Raw genomic sequence first — 22288 nt, 5'->3', positions numbered from 1 at the left:
CCCAGGAGATACAGGGGGTGGAAGGTGGAGGTCAGGAGCTGGGTGCTGGGTGCTGGGTCAGTCACCCAGGACTGTGAGCAGACTGGAATGTGAGGGGGTGGGACAAACATGGCAGGGGGAAGATTCCCCATCGGAAATGCTGGACAACAAAGGTGTTTCTGATTTCAGAGGTTTTCAGGTATTGGGATATTTGTATGTACATAAAAATACATCTTAGGGATCAGACCCAAGTTTAAACACAAAATACATCTATGCTTTACATGTACCTTGCAAATACATCCTGAAGGTAATTTTATGACATATTTAATAATATCACGTATGGAACAAGGTTTAATGGTGTGGAATTTTCCAAGTGTGGCATTATATTGGCACTTAGAAAGTTTTGGATTTGGGGGTTTTCAGATTTCAGATTTTCGGATTAGGGAGCTCAACCCTTACGTCATACTGGGTATTTATTAATTTTTCTTTAATGATTTAAAAGCACAGCTCTTGATAATAATGTTCTCAGGCACCCTTCACAAACTTCAGTCACTTTATACAGACTGGAAGAAAACGATTGCAGTTATTCTCAATTTCTGAGTGGATAGATTCCAAACAAAATGTGCTACAACCTGAGAAGTTACTAGGTAGACTCACTCTACTCCTCAACTACATGCCAAAACAAGTGTATATAAACATTCTGTTAGCACTGAAAACCTTTTATGATGAAGGCCCAGCCAGTGAGCTCACTTGATGTCAAATGTGTCCCTGCAAGTCCTGTACAGACACAAGAAGTCCATGCATGGCGTAGTTTTTCTGTTTTCTCTAAAAAACACTTGCAACAAAGAATTAATAGTTTAAAAAAAAATCTTTAGCTTGAGAGTGACTAGGTTAACGAAGAGATCCATGATTAAAGCGATGTTACAGAATCCGGTGATTTGGGGTGCTGCGTTTTGGTTCAGTATCACCATTCTGGTGTTTAGTGGACTTATTTTCTGGATCTATCAAGACGCTGCAGGCAGATATACAAAGAAATAGCAAAGCTGTCAGAAGCAGGCACAAGCTTTCACACAGCTCCTCGTAGTAAACTTTAAACATTCCAAGCGAGACTTCAGTCTGACTTTATCTGGGATCACATTTCTTTGTTAAATTCTTGCTTTACTTCAGCAGAACTTTAGGCCCTGCTATTGAATGACAAATAGGATGGAGATTAGCTACATAAAAGCAGAAAGAAACTCATACTTGGGTAAAAATCGTGGATGGGTGAATAGGAAGTTGGCTCTCTGCTGGATTGGATGGAAATGGTCTGTGTTCTCCAGAGGTTCAGGTGCTGCAAGCCTAGGGCCAGGCATGGTGGCACACACCTGTAATCTCAGGACTTGGGAGGCTAATCTAGGAAAATCACAAGTTCAATGCTAGCCTGTAAAATGCAGCAAACGCTAAGCCAGAAAATGGGACCATATCTCAAAAAAGAGGTGGGAAGGGGTCCTGATTTCAGGTATGGGACCATCCCCTAGGAAGGAATTAATGCTCATTTCACAGAGTTCCTGTGAAAACAGGCTGTTATATATCAAGGTCATCCCATATCCTTGGCCCTTACCCTTACAAGAGGCCATTTCCCTTTCCATTTCTCAGTCATGTTGTTATGGGGCAAGGAGAGCCCTTGCCAGAGAGCAAGAAACTGAAATTACCCTAATGAGATTTCAGCCTCCAGCAACAGGAAATAAACAAACCTCTTTTCTTTGTAAAATCCCAGAATAAGGTATTTTGTTACAGCAACAGAAAACAGTTAAGAAAATGGCAGTTAAGCATGCTGGGGGAAAAAAAAACCAAATATATAGTTTTGCAAACAAGAGACTCAATTTTATCTCAAAAACAACAGTGGACATTCACACTCAGAGTGCAGGCAGATTGGCCAGAGAACACAGACCAAAGTAGCTTCTGTGGACAGCCGGATACACTGTACAAGTGTCTGTCTGAGTTGCTCCCCGTAGCTCCACTATGGAACAATTCTCATCCACCTTTTTCTTCTACTGAGATATCAGGAGCAAAAAGAGTCAACAACTGTACTTATTTCCATAAGAGATGCAGAACTAAACTCCCAGAAGGTGGGAACTATTTCTTCAATATTCTAACACTTCTCACAGAAACAAGGAGAAAGAAGAAAATGCACACCTACGTACACACACATTGTTTTCTGCCTTCAGCTAAATTAAATGACATCAAAAAGCAGATCAATGGAACTGTGACACACACACACAGGCATTCAGTGGTAGAAGGACAGACAGACAGCATTTGTGAGAACATGTGCTGTCGTCGAAGGAAAGCCCAAAACTGAGAAAGCAGAGAGGCAAGCCTATCACTCACTCGCAAGGCATAGTTAGAGCTGAATCAATGACATTTGCATTACATGCATTTAATTCACACAAGATTTAAAAAGCAGTTACATGTGGCAAAACATAATGAACTAGGTGGCAAATACACCAGCTCTTTATGCAGATCTCATGATAAACTGTTGACATGAAAAATGTCTAAATTATTTTAATCACATAAAGTCACAGCCTACGCAAGATGGCAACCATTCCCGCCATGGGATATGATTTAATGATGCCAGCCCCATTGTAACCAATGCCCCTCTGCCATAGTAAGAGAGGGACCCAGAGAACAAGCAAAGAACTTTTTCTTCATTTATGCACCAACTTGTGTTGGCCTTTTTTTTTTTTTTTTTGGCAATAACTTCACTTTCATACATTGGTCAATGTATGGCTTCATAAAGGATCTGCAATACCATTTTTATTGCCATAGGAAAGAAACACTATTGCAACGTATGCTAATTCCAGCCAATTTTCAAAGGTATAGTACACATTTTAAAAAACAAGACACTAAAAACACAGGGAAGATACCATGTTAAGATGGTTAATATTCTACCAACAAAAGATATTAACCATATATAACCAAAAATAAAATCACAGAAATTCGATCAACTTATATATAAGTTTAAAAAAAAAACTATAATCATCAGAGAAATTCCACACCCACATCACCGATCCCTTTTCCCACAGGGCAGGCATTCATTCGGCCTCCCTGGCTTGATATGCAAGCTCACAGAGCTAACATTCCCAGAGCACTGCACAGGCAGCTTCCACGGGATAAAGTCATCCTCACGACACTGCATTTACATCTCTCTTCCCGTTTCACAGATGCAGATACTGAGCCAGTCATCGCACTCCCAAACTTAGGATTCAGCTGAGCTGCTCCTCCTCCAGTCCTACCCTAGACTGGTCAGCTCAGACTTGAGGCACACTGTGGACTGATCTGTCACTTTATTCTAAAGTGCCTGCAGGCCATCCTGAGGCCTGGGTTCAAAGCTCTGCAGAGCTGGCACTCATTCCCTCTCCCAGTGGTGCCCACAGGCTGCACTGGCTGCTGACCCCGTGGTGCCCCAGAATGTACCAGGAACATCCCCCGCAGCAAAAAGCCTCCTCTAAGAAAAACAAACCCAAACCAAATGTTGTGTCCTTCACTTCCGAGCTAAATGTGACTTTCTCTTCTCTGAAATCAGAGAGCTTCAGGCTCTCTGCTACATGATTTGTGGAGGTTTTTATATTAACTTTAAACTCTAAAATCTTGGAGGGCAAAAAGGACTTTACTCTTCTGTATATGCCTGAGGAGTTTCTTGAATTAAGATTTTCTACACTGGTTCCAACTTGTATAATGACTTCATTTAACACGTAAAAACAGAAGTCCAGCCTTAGTTTTGAAAATCAGCCAAGGTTTTTGATATTAGGAAAGTTGAAAGCTGTAATAAAAAATAGCTTTAGAAAGAGAATTATCATTATAGATAACTTTGTGAAAACAGAGTTTTCACAAAGTTATCATCTAGGCTATTAATATTTCCCTGCATCTCTCCAACAACCTTAAAGGTAAGGCCTCCAAAGAAAGTTAATAGTTAAAAGATTATAACTAAACATGTTAATGATGGCTTGATGTGGAATGATCTTAAAAATGTATAACTGTTCTTCCTTAAATTGTATGCATTCTGAAATTTGCTTTTTATGTTTGATTAGAGAAAGTGTCATTTTTGTAGGAGTAAAGAGGGAAAGATAAATAATACATATCTGCAGAAGGGAGTTGAGAAGAAAATAATTGGGGAATATTAATTTTAATGAAAATTCTTCATTTTTTAATGGACACTCCCTTGATTATAAGAGGACTTATTATATGTTATAGACATTTAAATATTCGATTTTGATCCTGGACATTATTGTCAAAGTTATATTTGGGTAAACCCAGAGCATTCGAAGTACAATCTCATTTATATTCAGCTGAACTTAGATGACTGGAGAACTAATGAGCCAAACTGAGGACCCCTCTGGTTCCACCTCACCTACTTGTAAGATCCACACTCGTTTTGGTTCCCCGCAAAAATGCCCTAAACCAGGGCAGGGTGAAGACTGGAGACTGAAAGAGCCGGTGATGGGTTTGGTAATATATTCATGGGATAAATGTGTCTAAGACTTGAGCATTCCAAATACAGATTCATATTCTCCAATTTATTACAAGTGAGACATACGACATAACTGAGGGCATATTTTATTTCACATCTTCTATGTTACTTATATACAAGACGTATTTCCCTTACTATCAGTGTTGATTTAAGGCATGGTAGGAATGTAGGAGAAAGGATATAGTTAACGGCATTTCCACCCTCTCTAGTCACAATGACACCGATATCACCGTATGTGTACATTGCCCCTGCAAAAATCAGGTAACACAATCTAAAGAACTTCACGGGTAAGGACATACCATGGCAGTCACAAGCTATTACAGGTTTATTGTGACAAGCTAAATATGCAGCCCTTCAAGCCAGAGCAGTAGGAATAAAACCAAAAATCAAACTGCTGATTTCCCCTAAATTCCTACAATATTAAGTTACATTTTACAGAAAATGGAGATTCTAAATATTGCTCTAAAGGGTCTTTAACACTCAGGGCATCACAAGCACTCACACTCATGTTTAATAATTTTCATGCTCCACCAGTGTTAACCTAGAAAGAAAGGGAGGCTGTCTCATGGCTGTTACAGTGCAGGGAACACTACAGCTGCTGTGAGTTCATGATCACCCCAGATGGTTCTCTTACAGAGCTGAGGATGACGTGGAAGTCATTCCTAAGGCAGTTCACTGAGTGTTTCTCCAGTGCCACTAAGCAATGCCACTACTGATTCCATCCTTAGAGCACCTGACATGCCTGCAGCCCAAGACGACCAGAAGCTTTGGTCAGGCAGCAGTCAGAGAGTAAGCCAGCTTCCCAGTCACTGCACCAGCCACAGGAATGTGCTCTCACTCTGGGCTATTGTACAGGATCTGCCACCATTAGTACCTCTCTGCCTTTCCACTTCAACCAATCTAACCCCTCAACCTTGCCAATCCAATCTTGGTTATAATGCTATCATGGCATAAAACCCTTATTTAGAATGCTGTTTAAAAAAAAAAATATGAGGACACATGAACAAAAGTTACTAATACCCCTATTGTGCATTCCAGAAAACTAAAAGAATATCTATGATATTACAGCAGCAACACCTTATTTTTTGCTTACTTTTTAAAGTTTTACTGAGAAACAAATAAGGGAAAGGAAGTGGTGGTTAATATTATACTTGATGCTTCAATATAAAGCATTCCGCTACTGGAGTTTTAACAGCAATGAGAAAAATTCACACTATGGCAATTATAATTAAAAGTTTCCTGTTTTAGTCTCACAGGCAGAAATTAAAGGACTTTCAAGTCTCATTATCATTCAAGTTCTTAAATGAGGCACAGCCCTAAAGAAAACCTCAGGTTTTGTAAACACAAGGTTTAGCTAAGATTTGATATTTGCTGATTAAGAAAGGAAGCTCACTGAAAGAGGAAGCCAGAAGGTGGGGAAAGAGGAAGCTATCCTTGCATTTGCCATTCTGAGGAAAAACACAGTCTTGGCCCCCTACACCCTGCCCTGGGACTCACACAGGGGAGAGGCCAGGGAAGATCTTCCGTAGGCAGGTGCCAATGTGACCCAGGACGTCGCTCACGTCCTCTGGAGCGGCCATCTTCATGGAAATGTTGCACTTCTCTGTCTCCACGACCATCTGCAAGGACAGGATTGAACACTTCTAAATAATGAGACCAATGTCATCCATTCTCAATTTCAAATACTACAGTGAATGTCACAAAGAAATGCACGGATGTAACAATAGCTTTTAAAGAAGACCTTCGTTAAAGTCCTCATAAGTGTCTTCTAGTTCAAACCCAAGGAATTGTTAGGGCAGAGAGTCAAGTGGGTCAGAAATATCTGGAAACTGAAGCTTGGGTTTCCCACGGCCAAACTGGTGGATTCAGGAGATGCTCTTTGTGACCTAGCTGCTTCTCATTCACATTCAGGGGCGACTTCCACTAAGACTTAGTCTCACAGTTTGTCACATCCTTGCTCTCCAGCATTAGACTAAATCCTTATGCAAGTACTCTGACTACTATTTAAGAAAAAAAAAATGTTTTAAAGACATCTCATGGGAAGTTTAAAAGAAATGTTAAAACTTTTTGCCTTAGAGCAAAAGAAAAAAAATCAAGTACTTATAAAAAATATTTTAGCCTTTATGAGAAGGGTAAATATTTGGAAAGGGTTTTATTAAAGCAGCAGGGTTTTTTAAAAAAGCCTTTGTGTTAGGCGTAATGCTACACTAGATGTACAAAACTTACACACATAGAAAGAGAGCTTTAGACTGAGGTTACATGGCTAGTCCTATAAGTAAATACAAATCAACCTGAAAAATCAATTTGCAGACAGATGTCACATGAAAAAAGAACTTTTTTTAAACTGTGCTATTATCTTACCTCTTCATGTAGTCCTTTTGCATTTTGAAGCACCAAAATATCCTCCCCTATTTATTATCTTTGTTATTTGATACAAAAATAGGATGGGGGAATACACATTGTATGTGCAGCTAATCAACTAAATTAACAAAGCAATTTTCAGTTTGCTTTACATTTCCCTACAAGTCAAACTGAAAACAACAATCGAAGACTTTTGATACTTTAATGCTAAAAAAAAAAACTAATGCAAGACATTTGTCAAAACACTCAAAAAAAAAGGCATCAGTGATAGGAATTCTTAAAATGTTATTTTCTCATACAAACCCCTGAAGAAATTTACCAAAAGTATTTTGCAAGTATCACCTTTGTGCTCATCAGCTGTGTGGAAAAAAGCCATGTTTTTAATCCTAATTTTCAAAGTATTCTTCAAGTGAATGGAAAAGGTTTTAGAATTCTCTCAAATAAAGTCTGTATCTGTCTTCTAGTCTAGAAGGTGATCCAAGAAATATCCACCTGCACCCCAGGAAAGCAGCAAGTATGACAGTGCACAGCCTCTGTAGCAGGAGGTGTCTACTAACCCACATGCCACTCCCACAAAAGGCTGAAGTCGGCCTCTGTGCTGTCATCCACACATCTCTGTGCACCCGCATGTCTGCCAAAACCAGATCATTTGGGAGGCAGCACTGAGTCTGTGCCCAACACCCACCCCCAACTTCCCACCCTGGGTAATTATATTTTTCACTACAGGGTACTTTCACATTCTACCCATTTGGTGTATCTATTCAGTTCGCAGTTTGGGTGTGTGTGAGTAATAGTAATTAGCTCATTCTAATTCCACTTAATCTTAACACCGAATCATCCTTAATTGCACAGAATTGAATAGAATGACAGAGAGGGGGAAAAATTGTGACAGGTGGCCAAGAAATGTGGACTTCAAGTTCACCCTGACATGAAAGCACTAGCGAAGCCCTGCCTAAAACATCACCACCCTTACAGAACGTAAAGGGTGCGACAAAGCCATGGAAATGGGACCAACACTGAGCAGTCCTTTCAGGTGGGAGAAACAGAACACTAGAAAACACTCCTGTCTCTAAGACTGAGTAGGACATAATCCATGACCTGCTACACATTTAAAATGACAATCAGTTATCAGCCATCTTATTTACCGTCCCATATCATCTTTTTTAAGATAGAACATTGGGATCAAACTTTATGAGCAACATTTCTTGGTTGAATCTCAGCTAGCTGATCTGTGAAGTGATGTCTCCTTCAACAGACTTAGTTGAGGTGGCTTGCCAATATCACCCTACAACAGAACACACAATTACCCTTAGGATTTGAAGGCAAAAGTCACACAGATGCCCACCTGCACCAGAAACAGCCCAGAAGTTCTGTAACTGCAGACTGATTTCTACAGGCCGCTGCTGAGTAACCAGGACAGCAGCAGAAAGGAGGACTCAGAAAACGCTGTGACAGTGATACCTGAAACACAAGGCAGAGTCTTCCAGGTTCCAGGAAGAAGGAAACGAATAGTAATGCAAGTCACACTGCACTAACTCAGTAACACTAGACACAGTACATGGCTGTGCATCCAGGCACTCCAGTTACAAGCTTCACTAACACAATAATCATTAAAATAGCAATGACACAAACAATAACTACCAGAGGGTAGTGGGAAAGAATTCCTAATCAGGTCAGATTGTAAGTGCTGGACACAGACACTGTTATCCTTATGGCTGTATGTAAGATAAAATCAAAGGGAAAAATGTTAAGAGACCTAAGGTTACGAAGGTTAGAATCCAAAGGTGCACTTGATGAAGTGCGGGTGTTCTCCCTGGATGTACTGAGTCGCCACTGTCTTGGGGTTGGGAGGGACAAAGGGTTTCTCAGGCAATGGTAAAACCCACTAAATTAAGTCTGAGGCAGCTCCTGTACACCCAGTTTCTCTGAACAGAGCGGACACGAAAGGGACAGGACTACAATGTGTGATCACAGCAATCCCAGCAGCCACGTGGGAAAGTTAGTCTTGCCCTACCATGTCCCTGCTCGTCACTAACTACCACATCCAGCCACATTCTGAATCTAGTCTCGATGTTAACACTTCATCACTGTGCTCTGCTCCCACCCCAAGCCAAAATCACAGACAGAAACACTCCCAAATTTAGGCCAGCTAGAAGGCCCTGATTAAGCTGTGATGGAGCTATACACAGGTGATCATTCACTCCAGCATTGATCGGTTTGACCATTTGGGCAAACATATACTGCTGTGATTTTTTTTCCCTCAAACTCCAGGTCCTGGATAATGATAAACACAGGATAAAGCACTGCTCTAAAATGAACTGTGGTTAAAGTTCCAAGGACCGTGCATAGTCTCTATTACAATAAAGGGACAGTGTTGATGGTTTCATTTAGAAACACTCCCAGTAAACTACTCACACACTTTAGTCTTCAAAACTAAAATAAAACAAAATAATAAAGGTCAGATCAAGAATCTGATTTTAGATATTACTTAAAGCCCTGGTCATTGGCATGGGGAGGCAGCAGCACAAAGATGGGCAATTAGACCAAAGAGGCAGGACATGGGCACTAATCTCTGATTAGGCAGAAAGGTGCCCATAGTCAAACAGTCAGTTTTCCACAAAGGAAAAAACCAATTCAGGGACAAGTGAATCTGCCATACACATCTAAAAAACATTTAGCCAGATGTGGTGGCTCACGCCTATAATCCCAGCACTCTGAGTGTGCTGAGATGGGAGGATAATAAATTCAGGCCCTGTCTGGATTACTTAGCAATTTAGTGAGACACTGTCTCAAAATAAAAAATTTAAAAAGGGTTAGGGATGTAGTTCACTGTGCATGTTTTATTCTAGTATAGCAAATAAACAAAACTTAGATCCAAGTATTGCTTTCTATACAAAAATTAGTTCAAAATGGATCATGCATGAAGAAGCATAACACACAGCTCAAAAATGGTTTCTATCCAGAATCTAATTATAAAAACCTCTCAAAATTCAGCAAGACTACAAAAAACCCATTTTTAAAATGGAGAAAGATTTAAATGGTATTACACAAAAGAAGATGGTGGGGAGGACACAGATAAAAAGATGCAATACACTTAATCATGAGGGAAATGCAAAGCAAGCCACAATGCAAAGCACTATGCACACCTACCAAATACCTATCAGGTGACTACTGTTCTTGTTTCCGTTTTCCTTTTTGTTTTTTGGTGCAGGACTTCACACATACAAAGCAAGTACTCTATCATCAAGCTCCATACCCAGCCCTAGCAAAGGCCAAATTGCTAAAATTAAAAAGACTGACCATATCACTGCTGGGGAGAAGTAGTGAAACTAGAACCCTTATGTGTTGTGGGTGGCAATGTTTGAGAACAGGCTGGCAGTTCCTCCAAAGGTTAAACATGCGCCTACTGATTGGATTAGCATTGTTCTTGATGTCCGTCGGAACTGATTTACTAAAGACAAAAGACTGATGTGAGTGCAGGTCGCACCAACCAATAGGCTTATAGCCTGGATGGAATAAAAAGGGAAATGGAGGCTCCCTGCTGCTGCTGCTGCCTTTTTCTGCCTGCCATGCCATGGACTGTTTCTTCTCAGCCATGCTCCTCTGCCTTGCTTTGCAACCAGCTGACTATACACTGAAATCTCTAAAAACTGTGAGCCAAAAGAAGCTTTTTCTCCTTTCACTTATGGGTGTTGGGCATTTTGTCCAAGCAATGAGGAAATAATCAGATTCCATCTGGCATTTACCCATGGGAAATGCAACCATATTTCCAATTAAAGATTTATACATAAATATCATAGTAGTCTTATTTGCCAGTCAAAACTGGAAGCAACTCAAATGTCTATCACCAGGTGAATGGATAAACAAGCTGTAACAGGATGATACAATGGAACTCACTCACCAATATGGCAGAATGAACTACTAAACAACACAACAAATCAGTCCCAAAATAACTAAACTGAATAAAAGAGAGCAGCTATAAAAGAGTGCCTACAGCATGATTCCATCCACATAAAATTTTAGAAAACACAAACTATAGCAATAGAGAACAGAAGCCTACATGGGGGTATTTTACTAAGGGGTATAGGTCACTTTGGTGTAACTGACTATAATCTTACATTTTACTACAGTCAGTTATAGCTCTAAAAAGCTGATTTTTAAGAAACCTATATTTTTGCACCAAAATAGGTTTGCTGTACGAAACCTCTAAGGCATAGTATTTTCATATTCCAATGGCCAACTAACATAAGAACTAATTTGTTCTTCTCAGTTATGTGTTCCCATTATGGTCTCCCATTCCTAAAACTTTTATGTCCCCTCATCTTGTTATTCTACTTTGTCTCAGGAAACATTTAACACCTACATCAGAGCTGGGTGTGTGGCACACACCTATAATCTTAGCATTTTGGGAGGCTGAGGCAGGAGTATTGCCAGTTTGAGTCCAGCCTGGGCAACTCATTAAAACACTGTCTCAAAATAAAACCTTTAAGGAGGACAGAGGATATAGGTCAGTGAGAAAGTCATGGGTTCAATCCCCAGTACTGGGGGCGGGAGTGGGGACAGTGATGAAACCGAGAAAGAATCCATTGCATGGCTTCAGGAACTCAGGACAGAGTGTTCGGGCATCGGCAGGTAGCAGTCATTACACTCACCTGTGCTGGCCTGGTGCACACGACACCATGGATCTCCAAGTAGCTGAAGGTCAGCTCGAGCTGTAGGGGAAACAGAGGCCTGTAAAGAGGATTTAAAAACACACAATTCAAGGTAAAACAAAAAAAACACTATAATTAGAAACAGCCATGTACTTTATCCCTGATAATACCTAGTACCCTGCAAATGCAATGAAAAACAGTTGTTGAACTGAACTGTTTAGGAGATGATGGCATGGAGAGACATAGTTTTTTCAAGTATTTTCAATCCACATCCACTGCATCTGTACACAGATGAGAAAATATAAAGAGGGATGTTGCCAGGGAGGGCCCAAGAGCACCTCCAGAACTAAACCCATGTGGGCCTTGCCTGTGCTCCCTGGCAGCATGGCACTCTAAGAACATTGGCAGGTCACATCCTACAGCAAAAAATTCCTGAATTCCTATTTTCAGAGAGTGGAAATAGAAAGAAAACTTCTCCAAGACTCCATTGGTCAGTTCTCAGATCCTCCTGAAGAGCCCACTGTGGGCACGTTAGAATCAAGGAGGAATAGATATACATCTTGTTCTCCAACCACTATGTGCAGCCTTGAAGTCTCATACTTTAAAGTGTTTTAAACTTATAAACGGGTTTTCAGTAAGCACACTTTGACACAGTATCAAAGTTTTTGAGTTAATGCCTTCTAGTTGGCTTGAGCCACTGGTAACACAGGCATGATTGTCCCATCGGACAGACTGACCACTCCATGGGACCATCCTGTCCTGTGCAGTGGGACAATCATGCATGTAGCACTGGTGGCTCAGAATGCCCCAGCAGGGAGACGTAAGAATTATGATCCCATCATGAACATGATGAGCCCACAGGCCAGCCTCAAGGGATCTTTCTCTATAAGCCGTACCCCAATACAGGACCTCCATCCCTAACTCAAGCCTCTAGGAATGCTGACAGAACTGTGAGACACTTGCAAAGAACCTGAGAGCAGAAGTCTTCCAGATTATTGTTCCTCATCCCCACTCCCAGACAACTGTCTGATCCTTAAAGTTTTTACAACAATTTTCCTACGTGATTTGCTTTTATCACCATTTAATATTTCATACACACTTTGTCCTTTTGCAGTCTGCTATGTAAAATGTCTTTGACTAGAAACATCTGATACTGTAATCATAACTGCTATCAACAGGTTCGGGAATGAACCACAAGCCTTATGAGCATCAATCCAGGTGTGTGGGCTCACAGCCTAACTGTTGTGACCACACAGCTGGCATCAGTGGGCAGTGCTAGGGGTGGGAGCTAGCCCCCTGATTGGTCAGGCTGAAAGAGGTTATCTGGAGGTCAACTTTGACCCTTCAAAAGCACCCAAGCAATTGCACCTTGATGGCAAAATGCTAGGCAGGCAAGAAAGACTGGTGACACTTCTGCAAAGCCCTGGAGAATGGCTTCAAGTCTGTAAAGCAGAAAGGGCAGACAGAGAAATTTGGGCAGAAGAAAAAGAATTTGCAAAGGCCAGAGGCATTAAAAGAACTCAGAAGAGATAGAAACTGAAAGGAATAGATCCCGCAGTATCAGCAATTAATAAGCAATGAGTCTGTGATTAGTCTAAACCCAGGTTAATATTAGTACTGTAGAAAGCAGTCTCTAACAGCTTAAAAGGTATCCCCATAAGGCTCAAGTCATGCTCTCTGCTCTCACTCATGACTAGCTGTGACCGGGCCTCTGCTTCCAGTCCCCATCACTGATCCTCCCCAACTCCAGCCCACTCCAAAGACAGTTCAAAGATTCCCACTAGATCAGGTGTTCAGACAAGAGGGGACAGGGAGACTGGTCAGAAAGCTGAAACAGATACAGGCTGCATGAAAAGCTTACAGCAATTTTAAGTCAGATCAGCAGATATTATCAGTTGATTAGATAATAGGAAAGCATTAACTATGTCTACCAAAAGCTCCCCCACCAAATTCTTGCACTCCAGACCCTGACCCTCAGCAAGACAGCGCCTACCACACAGGCAGCAGAGCACATCTAGATTGCGACTCCTGCTATTCTACAGCCCAAGCTTCAGCCCTGCAGCCAGACCAGGGCCCTGTACCAGTTCCTAGTTCCTCCAGCACTGCCACCCACACTCCCACGCACTAACACCCTGTGTTCTCTCAGACTACCCAGCCTTTGCCTGGCAGACATCAAGAGATCCCTCCACCCATCTTACCTGCAAACCCTGCCCTGATCTGATAAAGTTGCCAGTTCCTGAAAGCAAAACTGGGGCTTGGGAAGGAGGGGTTGAGAGCAAATCCCTATTTGTCTATGCAAGTGTGACTCCAGAGGTGTCTGCTTGTGATTAATCACCAAAACGCAGCTCTGTCTTGTGGCTCTGACTACCTATGTGACCCATCCCGCATATATGCTAAGATAGGAAAGAGAACACGCTTAATTTTATATAAATAAAAACATTTAATTACTCTTCCTCCGAAAAAGAGAGGACACCTAAGTCCTACCAGTGCCGGTTCTGAATATAATTCTTTCTCCAGAAAGTTTATGTTTAAGGCATTGGCCTTACTTCTCAGCCAACACCCAGGTGGACACATGGAATCCAGCTTCTCTAAGACAAGAAACTGCCAGGAGACCACAGTGGCAGAAAAGCTCCTTTCTGACTTAGGGTGCCAACAATACCAGAAACAATGTTCAAGCTGTCCTGACCAAGTTGGCATGAAATTTTAGAACCACCACTGTGGAGCCAGGCCTTTATTTGGGGCTGAAGCAAAAAGGGGACAGATTGGGGCCACCTGGCAAGACAGCGATGACCTTCCAGGAAAGCATTTTCTCTCCTCAGAGTATTTTAAGCTAAGAATACAACCATGGCTATTCCCTCCACCCCACATCCTCCTGCAATCAATGTTTCACCAGTGGGATAATGCTTAATTCATTCCTTCCATCCTGCCTTTGCGCATTTTAATTAAAGGTGGCTCAGGCCAACTTCACCGCCAGGATGATTGATTTCACTAGTACAACATTATAAACATTCATTTTGTATCATCAAAAAAGCCTAAGCCCAAATGTCTTCTTCTGTAGGGAAATTTCATTAGAGTGAAAAATGTGTGTGTTCTGAAAGAAAAAAACACTAGATATCCTAATTTTTTAACTAGCAAATCATTGGATTCTAAGTCCTGAAAGATTCCTATTCAGTAAGTAAGTATGTATTCACAAAATAGGGGCTACAGCGCTGTATCAGTAATCCTAGCACTCTGACAATGAGAGAGCAATATCACAGACTTGAGCCCAGAGAAGGCAACTCAGTGAGAACTTGTCTCAAAATAAAATCTAAATAAAGGCCTGCCTCAATGCAAAGGCCCTGGGTTCAACTCCCAGTACAAGAGAGGGAAAAAAAATAAAGAAAACAGCGGTGACTAAAAGTTAAATTTTAAGAAGCAAAAAACGATTAGGAAAATGAGCATAAAACATTGCAGCTCAAACAACCAAGCTCAGTAACTGCAGATGCAGCTGCCAAGCCAAACCTATCCCCTGAGCATGCTACAGTAGGTCAGGCAGCCCACCCCTGAGAAAACAGGAAAGGCAGGATGTGGAGAATCAACTTCTTCCCTCCTCCCCATGACCTGTGACTCCTTCTGCATAGCAACTGTCCATCAAGGCTGCTGTGAGCATCACACATCCTCTAAGACACCTGTCAATAACTCTCTGAGTTCTAATAAGAACAGTGTGGCTAAGCAGGGGCTTTGCAGTCAGGCTACCTTGACTGGGGTTGTATATCTGTCACCTTCTAGCAAAGCGTGATCTTGGGCAAGTTATTGGACCTTCCTGTGCCTCAGTTTCCTCACCTGTAAAATAGGGGAAAATAATAGGGCCCAGCTCACGGTTCTCATAAGATTTTAAGGATTTATTTACTACAAGAGCTCTCAATAAATGTCACTTGCCAACAGCTTTTTAGATGCTGGCATTCAGTCCATATCTTATCAAAGTGATGGCACTTTTGGTTGCCATAACAAACTAAGACATTACTATACCTAATCCATGCATCCTCTGGTCCGATTTTAACAGGCACGGTGGAATGAGGGGCATCTCATGGAAACTGCTGAATGGACCTTTAGAGACTAAGCAATGCCATGTTCCTTTTCACAGGCAACACAGGGCACACAGGGAGGCCTGCAGGGTGTGAATGCGTGCTGTGGTGTGTTTTGGGGTATGTGTGTATATGGTGTGAGTGTGAGACAGTGTGAGTGGAGGGAATATAAGTAAATGTGAGTGGGTGAGTATGTGAGAGGGAGGGAAGGATTGTGTGAGGGTAGGGAGGAGGCTCGGTCACTTACCTTGGTGGGGATGCGCGCTGTCACCAGGAAGGCCCGGCATGATGTGAGCACCTGTAAAAAGAAGCAGCAGTGTCATCATAGGTACCAACAGTGGGCCTGGTGGCTCTGGGGTGACACACAGGATATAGTGAAAGTGAAACTCAAAAGCTTCAGCATCACTGCACGGCATGGGGAACACCTGTCATGACACAGCTGGGCTCCTGCTGTGTAAGAACTGACCTGACATGGCTTGCCAGTCTCACATAATGAGTCTGTGCTAAGCACAGCACCCCTGAAATCTCAAGGGAAGTCAGTAAGCCTCAAGGGACAACAGTTTATTTCAGCTGAGTGAGCAAGACAGGTCTCTGTGGGATTAAAATACAAGTATCTTACATACTCATCCAGTCACGAGCTCCACTATATCAACAGCAAGCTTAATGAAAAAGCCGATCAGTCATGCACACTGCTCCAGTGACAACTACCACCCACACCCGCCCTCCTGTGTTCCACTCTCAGAACTTCAGCTAGTAACATTTGTGTAAGGCGCAGGCAGCAAAAGCAGGCCACATTTCCAAGACGTCTTCCCTACCATCCTTCTCAGCTGCATCTCCCTGAGTTATAGATAAGGCTCGTAAGATTCCCTCTCTGATACTCAGCTAATGATGTGCACATAGCCTTGAGGTCCCACATGCCTATATGGCTGTTTGGTCCAACCAAGGTCCCTGCAAATACAAAGGGTTTAAATTAAATGCCTCAAGTTGAGCAGGACGTCTGTGCCCAGCCCTCACTGTCAAAACTACTATTCTGCAACTTCTCCTGGACTTCTGAAACAAATAAAGGAGACCCCAGTGTTTTTCAAGTCCTCAGGAGATCTCCATTTTTGTTTTCCAAAGAACTCCCATGTCACTAAATCCTTATGTAGCAAGGACACTCACATGCTAATCTAAGGATGCTAAATTTGAACAGAACCTCAGAAACTGTGAGTCAAGTGTTTCAGGAGTTGGAGGACTTACCCAAGTTGGCAAAGCTTTATCTAGACCTGATCCAAGGGCAGAATCACTAATCGGAGCACAGAAGGGGGCTCAGTGGCTGGCTCTATGCCTTTCCACGGTCTCCCAAACCCCAAGCAAAAAAGTTGGATTTTTTTTATAAAACACTTCAATGAATAGTGACAGTTCACCACTGCAGGAGACAAAAGTCACTACTGGCAAGACAGATGACACAGGGCAGCTCCCTACTGTGGCTGGGGAGTGTGAGAATGAACAGATGGGAAAAGTGGAGGTCAAGCACAGAAGGATCTGGGCAGCTCCACACCTCGTGCTAAAAGGCCACAGTCACAGCTAAGCAGCCCTCGATGATGGGCTTTCACCTGGCCTCACTTGCACTGCTTGACCACGGAGGTGACATGCTCAAAAAGCCAGGAAACAAATGACTTCTGAAAGGGAAGACACCTGCAGCTGTCTGTGTTGGAATATCCCATACATAGGGAACCAAACCATAGCTCTTCTTCCCAAGAAAGGTTCCTTTTTCCCACTTGGGGACAGGGGACTTTCCAGCAACAAGTATGAAAGAGGAAGGATGTGTGGGAAGTACAGCCAGAGTAGAGAGGGGAATGGAGACATAATTCACAGGATCATTATTCAAAAGACCTGCTCACCAGCACAGCTACAGAAGCCAGACTCCTTTCATCACCCTCTCTCCCTCCTCATCATTTACAAAACAGCACATGTCACATCTCCTTCTCTTCCAGGCCCCTGTGTGATCAAACCCCAATCTTTCCAAGAGTCTCAAGTCCATAAAACCTCTGTGTAGAAATGAAGTCATAACTTACATGGCAGAAAGGTCCCAAGATCACCCAGTCAAGACCTAAAACTCCGTGTGTAGAAGCTGAAAGCAGGTCCAGAGGAACTCATTCCTCAGTCAGCTCCAAGCAGAGCAGGACTGAGCAAGCTCCCTCCCCACACCAATACAGTCTCCTCCTCCTCTCCTCAGCGTCGGGGGCTCAGGGCCAAAGCTGCAGGCAGGAACTAGTCAGCTCTCCAGTATTAGGAAAAGTATATTTAACTCTGAGAAGTAATTCTGCAATATCCACCCCAATTCTTGCTGTGTCTTAATAAGTCTGCAGATATCACCTTGATTAATCATTACTGCATCCCATTTTAAGGTTAGGAAGCGGAGGCACAGAGAAAGTGTGGCTTGTGCCCGTCAACTAGAAAGCACATGAAAGACCAGGGATTCGAACATACAGATCCTATTTCTGAGACGGGGCTCTCAGTGACACTGGCTCTCAAATCTCACCTCTCCAAAAGCCAGATCCCACAGTAATCTGTACACATGGAAGCACAGACTACTCGAAGAACTTTAGAACCACAAGGAGAAAAGAATGGCTGCAATGATCACCAGTAGGATGAGAGATGTTGGAGCATTAAAAGGAAAAGGATCTCTTCCTACTGGAGTTTGTCTACCTGCCTGTGTGCCTATCTGGTCACCTGCTGGCCTCTGCAACTGTCTGTGGTCTGTGTGTCTTTGTTCCTGCCTACCTGAGTCTGCATGTGCCGCTCTTCTCTGTGTCTCCCCTCCCCTCTCTCCTCCACTCCTCCCTCAGGCCTCTCTTTACTGTGGCTGCCCCCAGCTTTCCCTGTTCCTTCCCCATCTGGCTCTATCTCTGTTCCTTCCTCTGGGACCTTTTTCCACTGCCTCCATTCCTGGCCTTTACTCTGTGGCAACCACTGCAGAGCCTGGATTTTATTTCTACCTTTTGAAAAAACAATACACGCCAATCACAGAAGAAACCCCATATTCTGGAAGAGTATTTCATCTGTAACACAGGCACAGAGAAACATGAATAAAACATGAACTAAAAAATCACAAGACACTTTGACACCATTATAGCAATGAACACATGGGTAATTATGTGATTACAAGGTCCTCTGTGTGGATCTAATTAATAAGTCTTTAAAACTAACCTTAAAGCATGGACCCAAACACCTGAAATAGGGCAGCAGTCTGCACTATTTCACACTAGCATCAGAGCAAGTCGGCCTTGCCATCCCTTGACAATAATGCCCCCCTCACAAGCCGGAACATCAAATGGCCTGCACTCCTCTCCTGCCCTTCCTCTCCAGTCATCGCCACAGCAGTGTTCCTGAGGTCACTGATGGGTTATCACTGCAGTCAATGCATTAAAAACAACAGGAAAAAATCCCCTATGGATTTTCCCGAGTAGAAACCAACATGTTGGCTACATTCAGATACATCAAGATCCCTACGTGATCATTTCTACTCTTACCTGGTAGCAACAGAGCTCCCAATCCATCTTCAAAAGCATTTCAACTCCCTGTCTTCAAAAGCATTTCAAAGGCAGAGTAAGTACATAGTGTCCTTTAGAAATTGAAAACACACTAAAAAAATTTGTTTAAAAAGACACACATCCAGGAGTGACCTCAGGTTTTAAAAGAAAACATATTAAGCCACGAAAGTGTTGTGCTAGGTGGTCTCATCTGATTGCCAGCTAGAGGCCCCCAGAGTACAGTAAAATATAGGAAATCATCCAAAGACACCCGATGGTATTCCACGACTACACACTTGTACAGCACGATAATATAGTGATATTTTGAAGTGGGATGTAAACTACAAATACTATTGGTCCAAGCAGAATTGTGCATCTTGTTCTATCTATGCTTGTACTGAGAACCCCAATCAGCTCAGGGACCAGGTACCTTGACTGGCTGTAAACTGACATGAAATTAGGAATCCCAGAGGATATTCACTACCATAGTAGTGAATTCTTCCAGGATGGGAGGAAATCACATCAGAAACTGTGCTCAGATTCCTGGTGGACAAGCACAGGAGAGTATACACCCTGCTTGTAGGATAACCAACCCTTCCAGTTTGGGCAAAGAGAATCTTGCATCCCAGGAAACCAGGGCTGTTATTGGTCCTTCTCCTTGCTGGGATTTGGGCATCAGAAAGACATATTTAAATTCTTTTCTGCTACTTTCTTGCTGCATATGCCTGAGCAAGTTAGTTAACTTCCAGCAGGATACAGATTGCAGGGCAATACAGAGAAGCAACCTATGACCTCCAACAAGAAGGGCCCAAACAAGAACATCCCTTCCCCAGGACCTTTACATGGTGAAGAGTTAAGTAACAGACACGTAAGTGAAGCCATAGTCCCAGTACCTAGCTACTTTGCTAGACAACAGATTTTAACATACCTTAAATAATAGCATCTTTGACGTAGATTCCCAAAGCAAAACTAAGCAGTCACACCTGCTGGATTTTCAAATGTCAGTTTTTGTCAACAGAACACAGCAAACAACAAAAACCACAAAGACACTAAGACAGCTAGGAAGAGATCTTTATTCTGTACATGTTTTCTGACCTAGAAGGAAAAGGATTTCCTTGAGAAGTGTAAAAAGTAAAAAGCTAGGAGGACATCAGCAAGAGTACATGGGCTTAGCCAAGGAAGCTCACACATAAAGGCCAAGTCATGGCTTGCTGGCCACCTCCTGGGAAGGCCCATTCTTCCACCAGGGCCTTAGCATGCAAACCACACTTGCAACTTCTGTAATTGAGTTCCCTCTCCCTTTCACTGAAATGCAACCAGCAGATCCCCTTCCTTTCCAAGGCTTCTCAGCTCAACTTTTAAATTCAAAATTGCACTCTGAAACATTTATAAAAATTCTCCATACCAAAAAAAAAAAAAAAAAACCATATTGTTAAAATTTACAGTTTAGCACAGAAGCTTTAATCTTCTTGTGGATATGATATATAATGAGGTTGGCTATAGAATCCTCTCATTACACACTTATTAAAAACTAAAATAAATACAGCTTCACATCTTAAGTCCACTGCCTACAGCCTGCAGCTCTGCAGACCATCCATAAATCCACATCCTATAAAACCACATCCTCTCCTGCAGACTACCAGGAGAGCCCTGCTTGAAAATTGGGCTCTACATGCCAGACATTCAGCAAATGCTCTTATACCCCTGAAGGGTTCTCTAATTTACAAGCGACCTAAATGATAAATGCCATTTAATACTTTCCCTCTCTTCCAAACTCTCAGCTTCAAATGCACACAGACAAGACCTCAAAAAAAAATCACAAGCACACACGCACATGTACATGTATGCACACACATATCCTTAGAGGAGAAAGAGAAAGACAGGTGGCAAGGCTCGTTATCACCACTGTGGGAAGTTAGGAGTGACAGATGCTAAAGGGCTTGTGCAAGGTCACAGAGAATGCTGAGGGAGTATTAACCCTCTTTTGGCTCCAAGTCTCATGACTTAACACACAGAAACCATGTACACCGTCCTGCCTGGCCAATGGGAGAGGACACGCTATGTAAGAGAACATCCAAAATGCAAATGTGGGGCAGTCACTGGCCCCAAATTCCTTTTAAAACTAAATTACTGGGGCTGGGGATTTAGCTCAGCAGCATAAGCACCTGCCTTGCAAGCATGCAGTCGTGAGTTCGATCCCCGATACAAAATTAAAAAACCTAAATTACTGTACTCTGCTTGACCAGTAGCTATGGCACAGATTGGTGGTATGCCCTGGTGACGAAGGGAAAGCACAGCGCCAGGTCTGCACACTACAATCCCCAGATCAAATCCAGCCCAGACTGGATTTTTACAAGTGAAATTTCATTAGAAGAACAGTCATGCTCATTTGATCAATTTCTGCTTTGGCTTCTGTCATACCATACCAACCAAGTCCAGTAGATGTGACAGATCCATAACTCACAAAGCCTAACATGCTTGGAGAGAAAGGTCACCAAGTCCTGATGTAGTAGTTTAGAGGCAAAGTTTGGGGTTAAATTTTCCTGGTTCGAACCCAAGCTTTGGTACTCACTACTGATGTCATCTTGAGCTAATTACGGAACCTTCCTATTTCCTCCTGTGTAAAAGGAGAGAAATAACAAGACAAGGATGGTAGCAGTATATGCAAAGTCACTAGAGGACCTCAACATATGTATAGAGTGCTTATCACTGTTTACACTTCAGTGTTGTAATAAACTTATAATGTGAGTATAATAGCATTAAATTGACTTAGTCCTAGTGACCCTAGTGTGAACATGTTATAATCTGAGGCCCTTGCTTTACCTAAATTTAAAATAAGGTGATTGGAAGGGGTCTCTAAATTACTTTTTTACACACTAGGTCTTTGATTTAGGCCCTTTCCGGGTCTCTTCCAGTTCTGAGACCCTGGTAGTCTTTGGTTTGTGTGGACTTCTAAGAATGCCTGGTTCCAAGTAAATGTTTATGGGGAGGACCTTCCTTCCCCTTGGGTCACTGTTCCCTGGAACTGATTGATGTTCCACTGAAAGGGATAAGAAGACACCAAGTTGGTTTTCTATTTTGATGTCTTGTTTGGGGGAAAATCTTTGTGCTCCAACACCTATGTAAATCCATTTCTTTTCACCTGATTATTTCTGCCATGACACAGAAATGGAATATTTACACACAGCTGTGTTGTTTACACACAATCAC

General features: G+C 42.4%; 2 protein-coding genes across 9 annotated transcripts in view; one reads left to right on the top strand and one right to left on the bottom strand.

Moving 5' to 3' along the window:
* LOC100712642 (cytidine monophosphate-N-acetylneuraminic acid hydroxylase) overlaps window positions 1-22288 on the top strand; it is a 378296-nt gene that overhangs the window by 4026 nt on the left and 351982 nt on the right. The gene's annotated exons all lie outside the window — the stretch shown is intronic.
* Window positions 1-22288, bottom strand: part of Carmil1 (capping protein regulator and myosin 1 linker 1) — a 300958-nt gene that overhangs the window by 159116 nt on the left and 119554 nt on the right. For 7 of the 8 annotated variants that reach the window (XM_063259966.1, XM_063259967.1, XM_063259968.1 and 4 more), the window contains exons 3-5: window positions 15811-15861; window positions 11500-11559; window positions 5984-6105 (exon numbers count right to left, since the gene is read on the bottom strand). In XM_063259966.1, the coding sequence (XP_063116036.1) occupies window positions 5984-6105; window positions 11500-11559; window positions 15811-15861 (233 nt within the window). Of the gene's footprint in view, window positions 1-5983; window positions 6106-11499; window positions 11579-15810; window positions 15862-22288 lie in introns of those variants that run through there. The other variant, XM_063259969.1, reaches the window with a different exon arrangement.

Source organism: Cavia porcellus, unplaced genomic scaffold (assembly GCF_034190915.1).
Source record: "Cavia porcellus strain 051 isolate PalLab524CR breed Dunkin Hartley unplaced genomic scaffold, mCavPor4.1 scaffold_13, whole genome shotgun sequence".
Classification (NCBI taxonomy): domain Eukaryota; kingdom Metazoa; phylum Chordata; class Mammalia; order Rodentia; family Caviidae; genus Cavia; species Cavia porcellus.
This window is presented reverse-complemented; position numbering and strand designations above follow the sequence as displayed.